Raw genomic sequence first — 9117 nt, forward strand, 5'->3', positions numbered from 1 at the left:
TCTTTGTGTTTCTCTGAGTGTTTAGTTAAAATCCATTCTTATCAAGCCTAACCAAGTGATTTTCTGTGTGCCAGTGAACTATGGCACCTCATCGTAGGACCTCCCAATCATCTCAAGGCGATGCACCTGATATCGCCAGGGCTATAGAAGCAATGGTGGCTGCTATGACGCAGCAAAGCACGTCGATGATGCAGTAGCATGAGGCATCGATGCAGCGACAAGCAACATCGCGTGAGCAGCAGCAGATAGTGATGCAGCAGATGGAGGCTGCACGAGTGGCTACCGAGGATCCACATAGGCAGCATATGGAGGCCCTCCGCCAGTTGGAGGAGAACAGGGCGGCTGCCTCTGTGTTTGGTCCTGAGCCACGACTTGTAGTCAGGGAGTGGAGCCTAGAGGATTTTTTGAAACATCATCCGGTGAAATTTGATGGTAGAGCCAGTCTAGACGCAACAAACTAGTGGCTGAAGGATATGGAGAGGATCTTCAATGCGAAGGTATGCCCAGCAGAGAACAGGTTGTGATTTGCTGTATACATGCTCACTGAGAAAGCAGAACATTGGTGGATTTGCACGAAGTCCATCATGGAGGAGAGAGATAGGCCGGTCACATGGGAGGCTTTCAAACAGCATCTGGTACGCCAAGGAGGTGGAATTCCTCCCGTTGACGCAGGGGGGAAGACCGTGACAGAGTATGTTGAGAGATTTAAGCACCTCCACTTCTATACACTACCACTTGATGAGGAGTGGAGATGTCGTAAGTTCGAGAATGGTCTCCGCGATGATATCCGTTTGATGGTGGCTCCCTTGTCCATTTAGGATTTTGCCGCTCTGATGGAGAAGGCCAAAGTGATGGAGAAGATGAAACGTGAGATAGAAGGCCAGCGCCCACAGCAGCCCCAACAACCATAGAGATTGGTGGACCATCTAGGTCCAAACCTAGGCATGAGGAGCGGACGAGGCCATATGATAGACCTCACCATCAGTCCTAGGGGTCTAGGAGTTTCCCTCCCCAGCAGGGCCGAGTACAGTGTTATATATGTGGAGGCCCTCACCTAAGGAACGCCTGCCCGCGTATGGAGGGTTACCGTCGGTGCAACAACTGTGGCTAGGAAGGCCACTTTGGGAAGGATTTCCCCAACCTTGCTAGGGCAACGACACGCCCTCCAGTTCAGACTCCTCACCAGCATCAACGAAGGGATAGAGGCAACAGCCCTCAAACGACAAGCAGAGTGTATGCCATGACCGGAGCAGAGGCTGCAAGCTCAGGTAACCTGGTTATGGGTTATTGTTTGATAGCTCAGATGAAATGTTGTGTGTTATATGATTCTAGAGTGACACACTCTTTTGTGTCAAATGCATGTGTGGAATGGTTAGGTCTACTGGTGTGCGAGCTGCAGTGTGAGCTTGCGGTGTCTACTCTGGCGACGGGTTTGGTCAGGACGTCGTCTTTATGTGCTAGGTGTCCAGTGGAGGTAGAGGGACACAGGTACAAAGTGAACCTAATTTGCCTGCCTCTACAAGAGTTGGAGGTAATCTTGGGGATGGATTGGCTCTCTGCCAATCGCATTCTTATAGATTGCCAAGAAAAGAGATTGTTATTCCCCGACTCGGAGGTGTAACATCCCAATAAGATATTACTTTAAGTAAAGAATAATTAAATAATTAAATAAATGAACAAGGTAGAAAATAAATACCTCATTTATTATATAATCCGTTTCCCAAAACACGGGAAACTTTCAAAACTTTAAAACATTTAAAAATTCAAATATTCTCAATCTGTACAAACTGTAATCAAATTACATGGAAAATTAAATAAAAACAGTTCTAAAATCCCCTCGTATGTTGAGCCCACTCTCCGCCACTAATAGTCTCCTGGCTCACTTGAAACATCATCTGCTCCCAGATAATAAATTACCCGATATCGCCACACACAGATAGGGTGAGCTATGCATAATATATAACTATATACATGAAATAAATATACCATCCATCCCAAAAATAACATGATTAAGTATTTCATGATTTTCAAATTACCCATCCCTGATCTCATAGTCCTTCATGAGTCATGTGCATGAACTAGGTCTTGGGACTTCACTATGCTCCCACGAAACTAACCCATTCGTGGTCCAACCCTATGAGCCTATCCTGATCATAGTCTTGCCCTACAGACTCCTCGTCTGTAGTAAATCATCTAAGCCTCTCTCGCTCGGACCATGGCATGCACGCAATCACCATACTATGGACTCCTCGCCCAATAGCAGTCGACGGGAACCTAACAATTCCTTGTCCATCGTGCGTCTGACGCATGTAATCACCATACTAAGGACTCATCACCACTTAGCAGCCGACAGAAACTACACAGTTCCATGTCCATCTTGCGTCCAACCATTAAGCACATCCTAGACCCCTATTGGACTTAGTCCTCAAGCCCAAACACCACAAGCACAAGCATATAATTCCTAACCTTTAGGAAATGACAAGCAAATAGTCCAAACAGTGCACAAGAACATGGCTCCGCGCCATTCTCGCTTAAGCCATGTCTGTTCGCCCAAGCTAGAACCTTGGTCTCGCTTAGGCTAGCCCACCTCGCCTGAGCGAGCATGTAATAGTGGTTGTACCTCTTCATCTCGCTTAGTCGAGCTCTTATCGCCTGAGCGAGACCTTAAGTCGCTCATTACACACAAAGCTCCTCGCCTGGACGAGGATTCAATCAACAAAAATCCCAAGTCTCATCGTGGCACCAAGCTTCTTTTCTCCACCACTTGCCACCCCCAAAGTGATGGCCAAACCGAGGTGGTTAGTAGAACCCTAGGGCAAATGTTGGAGTGTATGATAGTACAAAACATTAGAGAGTGGGAGGAACTTCTCCCCTACATAGAATTTGCCTACAATAGGGTTGTGCATTCCACTACTTCTCATTCCCCTTTTGAGGTTATGTATGGGTTCAATCCCCTAACTCCTTTAGACCTCTTTCCCCTACCCACTCATGAGGCATGGACTTGCCAAGATGGTGAGGCCAAAACCAAGTACATCCAAGACTTGCATTCGCAAGTCAAGGAAACCATTGAGAGGAGAGTTAAGAAACAACAAGAGGATGGCAATAAGGGAAGAAAGGAAGTCATCTTTCAAGAGGGAGATTGGGTATGGCTTCACTTGAGAAAGGAGAGATTCCCTACTCAAAGGAAGTCTAAACTTCTCCCTAGAGGGGATGGCCCCTTTCAAGTCATTAGGAGGATTAACAACAATGCTTATGAGTTAGAATTACCCCCAAGCTACAACATAAGTAACTCATTCAATGTTTGTGACCTTTCTCCTTTTGATGTAGGGTTTAAGAATTCGTGGTCGAATTCTCTCCAAGAAGGGGAGGATGATGAAGGCGTGACCCACCATACCACCTCCTTAGAAGCTCCCTCAAAAAGGATCACTAGAAGCATGTCTAGAGGGGAGTCTTCTATTCCATCACCTTTATCTTTGTTTTGCATTACTTTAGTTTGAATTCCCTAAGTTGGTTTCTAGTTGACTTATTTTGGTTGACTTGTTGACTTTGACCTAAAGTTGACCTTTGACCAAGATTATATTAACTTAAACCAACATGCTAATCCTTGTTTGTCTTGTTTTGTAGGTAATAAGAGAAAGTAGAGCATGGCTAGGTGGCACATGGTGATTGGAGCACATGGATGAAGTGGAAGAGAGAGGAAAGCATAAAGCATAAAGTAAAAGGCATAAAACAAGTGTACCTATGTACCTTTGGTCTCCTTTGTTTTTAGCACACTTTGGCCACTTTTTGGAGAAATATGAGACACATTCTTTGTCTCCTTTTGTGCTAGAACGAAATTAGCCTTGCACACACCATAGTTGGCTCTTTTGTCTCTCATTTTTGTAACCTTATTTGACCTAGTGTCTAGAAGCTAGGGTTAGGTTTTTGTAGAGACATCCTTAGGTATCTTTTATTTGCTTAGAGGCCCCTAAACTCTTCTATATAAGGGGTGCTCCTAGACATGTAAAAGGGTTGATCATTTTGTTATAAACTTTGTGTATTCAACCACCATTGCCATGAGCTCTCCTTCCTAGAAGTGAAATCACCTTTGCCTTATCTTGCTTGGAAGTGGCGACACCATCACTCATCTCTAGGGTTTGGTTGGCTTAGATCCCCCCTATGAGTGGCATGCTTCTTACATTGTTCATCTTCTATGCTTTCCATTTTTATTGTTTCTTCTTTCATTTTGCTCTTTAAGTGTTGTTATTTTCGTGTGTGCTTTAAGCTTGAATCCAACTCTCTTCTTCCTTTCATGAGCTTGAGAAATGAACCGTATATGACTTTCCCCCATATCCAGTCCCAGATTCATGTCTCGCAACCTCTCTATCAACTCCAACTCCTTAATCATCATGACTGACACATGGATCCTCTTCCTACTCAGAGCATCTACTATGACATTAACTTTACCAGGATGGTATAACAGCTCAAAATCGTAATCCTTTAAGTACTCTATCCATCGCCTCTGCCTCATATTTAGCTCTTTCTGGTCGACAGCTTCCCACAATTTATGCTCTCTAAGAACCTCCAAAACCACTCGTAGATGCTCTGCGTGTTCTTCTCGACTCTCAGAATATATCAGTATGTCGTCAATGAATACATCGACAAACTGATCAAGGTACGACCGAAATATTCTGTTCATGTAGTCCATGAAAATTTTCGGAGCATTAGTCACTCCAAACGGCATCACCACGTACTCATAGTGCCCGTGCCGAGACCTGAATGCTATTTTCTGCACATCCTCCGGCTTGACCAAGATCTGGTGATATCTGTAAGACCCGAGAAAATTAAATAGTTAATTAAATTATTATTTAATAATTGCGGGTAATAAAAGCATTTAAGGCAATTGATACAGTGTGCTATGACGTGGAAAAGTACTAGCTCAAGTGGTTGGGAGTACATTATTGTGTGGGAGGACTTGGGTTCGATTCCTATGTATGCCAATTGTGTGTTATTTAATTTATGCATATTTGTGTTATATATTAGAATGTGTGACTTGATAACATAATTTGAAATTGAAGGAATTATCACAATTGTGAATTGGTTGAATTGGTTGTGCTCTTGACATGGTAATTGGTAGGTGGTTGGTTCAAACTTGGCAAAGAACAAAAGTACTCTTTTTTTTGTCAAATTTTCCCTTGGCATGAATATGAAAGGGTTGGGAACCCTAGCAGGCAACAGAGAGGTAATTTAGAGGGCTGGAAACATTATGTTATGAGACTTAATTAACCATTAACCCCTTTCTTGTATTAATTTTCGTTTGGTGGAGAAAAAGGTAATTAGAGAGGTAGAAAATTGGAGAGAGAGAGAGAGAGAATAAGCAAGAGGAGAGGTACTGGAATTGGAGTGAGAACGTTGGGCAGAGAGGGTTTGGTATTTGGCGTACTGCAGAGAGGAGTTAGAGGGGGAACACAGTTTTACGGGTGCAAACAAGAGGCAAAAAGGTTTTGGTTCGAGGCACACACACCAATTCAAATTGAGAGCAAGGATCCCAGGTTAGGGGAGTTGTTTTTCTTGTGTTTTGTGATTGTATCTGAATAACTGTGCAGTGCCATGAATTATAGCATGATCCCCGCATTGTTACTGCACTGTTTGATTGAAGTTTCTGGATTTTTCCAGAAACTTCCTGGCAGTTCATCCCCTACCGCCAGGCAGAACATCAGATTATTGATTTTGTTCTTGTTTTGGCATGAACCGCCTGGTGGCGATAAATTTCTGCTAGGCGGCGCGACCCTGTTCGCATTCTGTTTGGTGGTTTTAATGTTGTTTGTGTGAATTTGATAAATTGCTGAGTTTCCAGTTGACTATCTATAATTGTGTGATTGTCTAATGCCATGATTTTCCTCTTTCGGGGTGCTTGTGATCATACTGGGATTGTGTATATGGGAGGTTTGTGTTGAGGCCAAGAAGTTATTGTGAACCCTGGATTTTTGGGGTGATTAGGAAGTAATTGGGATTATAGAATGCGAAAAATATAATATTATTGATAGTGGGTGTAGAAAATGATGTAAGAATGTGTGGTGTTTAATTGGAAATAAGAAGAGTGAGTTTGAGTTTGTGAGGAATGTAGAAAAATGTGCAAAGTGGTCTGGTTCTGGTATGTCACCTGACGGCTCCGTGCTGGCCGCCAGGCGACGACGTGTTGCAGCCCAAATTGGGTGTCGTGCTGTGGGTTACTGCAAGAGAGGGAGGAAGTTTTGATGATGGAACAGTTGGTACAGTGAATGCGAGAGAAATTATGAGTGAGTGGTTGGAAAGAAAGGTACCTTGAGTGGAGGAAATATAGAGGGATAGGAAATGGATTATACTTATATATAGTGTATTGAATGAGAGAGTGAAATTGCAATTCATTGATGTCAATTAGGAAATGAAGACGTTGGTAGGGATATATAATCTGATATAAATAGATGGTGGCAGAAGAGAATAACCATATTTTGTTAGCATATATAAGTGCTTGAGTTTTGGTATGATAATTAAGAATGATTGAAGGAGGAAAGAATGCAATAAGTGGGTTAAGCATGGGAATTGGAGCTAAAGGGAAGTAGGTGACAGTGGAGTTAACAAAAATTGCTTGATATGAGTTGTATAGCCTAATGTGGTGAAGGAAGTATATCTCTCAGAATTGAGTAAGTTCAATTGGATGGATTAGACAATTTCTTAAGTTTGATCGAATAATTATGCTTGAGGGAAGACTTGGTGAATCAAGTTGTGAGTGGTGAGAATGGAACAACCTATGAATGTGTTAGAGGAAATTAAAGTGATAGTGGGATGATTAGATACCTAACGGGTCTTGAAAGCTAATGTGAAAGGTACCATAGGGCAACCTGGGGGCAGAACTAATTGCATTGAGTGCCAAACCCAGCAGCAAAGTGTCTCTGGTATAGCGCTTGGCGGGCTGCTGTTACCCGCCAGGTGGAGTCTGGAAAATAGTGGGTCTGGAAGGCTTCTAGCGCCTGGCGGTGGGGACGTTCCGCCAGGCGGTCTGGGCCTGTGTCGCCTAGCGGTGCTGGTGTTGCGCCGAGTGAGAATCTAACAATCTATGACTCGTGTTGTGTTATTTTTAAGCAATGATGCTACACTTGGATCGAGAGATGCTGTGCTAGGAGCGGGTAGGTTCATGGATGGTGGTTAACATGTGATGATATGAGCGGGGAGGTTCATATCCAGTTACTCTCACGTGGGGATACGAGCGAGGTAGGTTCGTATGTTCCATGCTCACGTTTGAGAGATGCCACGCGCGGGGAGGTACGGGGCTGGTGGATCACATGTGTTGGACTACGGGCGGGTAGGTCCGTAGAGCAAGACTACGAGCGGGGAGGTTCGTAGAGGCAGGACCACAAGCGGGCAGGTTCGTGTGAGCATCATATTCCCGAGTCCAAGGCTAACCTTTTGTGTGAATTGAAGGCTATACAGTCTTGGGGTTAAGGTCTTGGCCAAGAACTAAGTAGGTTGAACTAGACGGGTGTATGATTTATTTGATGTTACTATATATGTGTATATACATGTTGTTTTATTTTTCTCAACTCACCCTTTCTGTTTGTGTATGGCGATGATCGTGTAATTCGTTACACGGGAGCAGATGTTGCTACAGGTGATGCTGAGGATGCTCAGGTGACGAAGTTAGGGCTAGCTGGGATTAAGCTAGGATTATATTTATGATGTTCATTTATGCTTTATTTGGATTTTTTGAAAATTGTAAAGTCTTAAATACTACGAGTTTAAATATTGTGGCGCAATGTTTAAACATTTTTAATTTTCTCGCGTCTTGGGAATAATAATATTGTGAGGTATTATTTTATTTTCTTTATGTGATTACTTAAATTAGTAATATTCCTTAGGGATGTTACAATATCCAAACCTCAAATCAATCTTAGAGAACACAACTGCTCCCCTCAATTGATCTAGCAAATCATCGATGCTGGGCAACGAGTACTTATTCTTTATAGTCAGCTTGTTCAACTGACGATAATCGACACACAATCTGGAGCTGCCGTCCTTCTTTTTCACCCAAAGCACGGGTGCTTCCCAAGGTGATGCACTCAGTCGAATGAATTTCTTCTCAAGCAAATCCTCGATTTGCTTCTTCAACTCAGCTAATTCCATCGGCGCCATCCTGTATGGTGCCATTGAGACTGGACCTGCTCCAGGGATGAGATCAATGGTGAAATCCACATCCCTACTCGGTGACAATTCTGGGATTTCATCAGGGAAGACATCTGCATACACCCCCACTACTAGAATCATATTGATTTTCTCTATGGTGCTATTCTTCTCTGTATGAGCCACTATCATAAAATAGGTGGCTCCAGCTTCCACTTCCTTTATCGCTCTTTGAGCTGAGATTAACTCCAATCCCTCATGCTCTAGGAATACCAAACTGCGCTGTCCATAATCAATTATAATGTGATTGTTAGATAGTCAGTCCATCCCTAAGATTACATCTAGTCCCTCCAAAGGCAAGCACACCAAGTTCACCTTGAATCTGCGACTTGCCACTTCCATTGAACACCCAACGCAGACTAAACTGGTAGCTACTTGACCCGAGGAGGGAGTTGAAACAAGCAACTCACACCCCAAATCGCGTTTCACCAAATTCAATCTCCCCACACACGCATTAGCAATGAAAGAATGTGTTGCTCCAGAATCGAACAACACTAATACTATCTAACCAAACAATAAACATGGCTCGAGGATAAGGTTACCTGATTTAGTAGCCTCTGTGGAGGTCAAGGCAAAGACCCTGCCAGCCGCTCTAGCTCTCTCTGTTGGCGATGCTGCTGGTTTTTCACACCCAAATTCTTCTTTTCTGGGCAATTGTTGGCAAAGTGTCCCGTTTTGTCGCATATGAAACACTTATGACTGTCACCTGATCCCCCTACACCACTTGTCAACTGCAGACAATTTCTCTTTAAATGGGGTCCGCCACACTGATAGCAAGTGGGACCCTAAGACGTCTGTGGTCGACTATAAGGCTTCTTCATCTACCTCGCCTCTACGACATTTTTCTGATGTCTAGCAACGAGACCAAGGCCCTTCTCCAAGTTCTCAGCACTCTTGGCCTATTCCACCAAGACTGGAAAC

At 43.6% G+C, this 9117-nt stretch overlaps 1 protein-coding gene across 1 annotated transcript; it reads right to left on the bottom strand.

The window, feature by feature from the left end:
- Window positions 1-1054: 1054 nt before the first annotated feature.
- LOC146888363 (uncharacterized) lies at window positions 1055-8880 on the bottom strand. The gene is made up of 5 exons (XM_085670073.1): window positions 8739-8880; window positions 8512-8696; window positions 7895-8418; window positions 4311-4805; window positions 1055-1256 (listed from the first exon to the last, which is right to left on the bottom strand). Exons 1-5 carry the CDS (start codon window positions 8878-8880, stop codon window positions 1055-1057), a joined length of 1548 nt encoding a protein of 515 aa, XP_085526199.1.
- Between the last annotated feature and the right edge of the window lie 237 nt (window positions 8881-9117).

The sequence above is a fragment of the Vigna unguiculata genome, chromosome 2 (genome assembly GCF_037176805.1).
Source record: "Vigna unguiculata cultivar grain cowpea cultivar isolate G323 ecotype 2 chromosome 2, ASM3717680v1, whole genome shotgun sequence".
NCBI lineage: Eukaryota > Viridiplantae > Streptophyta > Magnoliopsida > Fabales > Fabaceae > Vigna > Vigna unguiculata.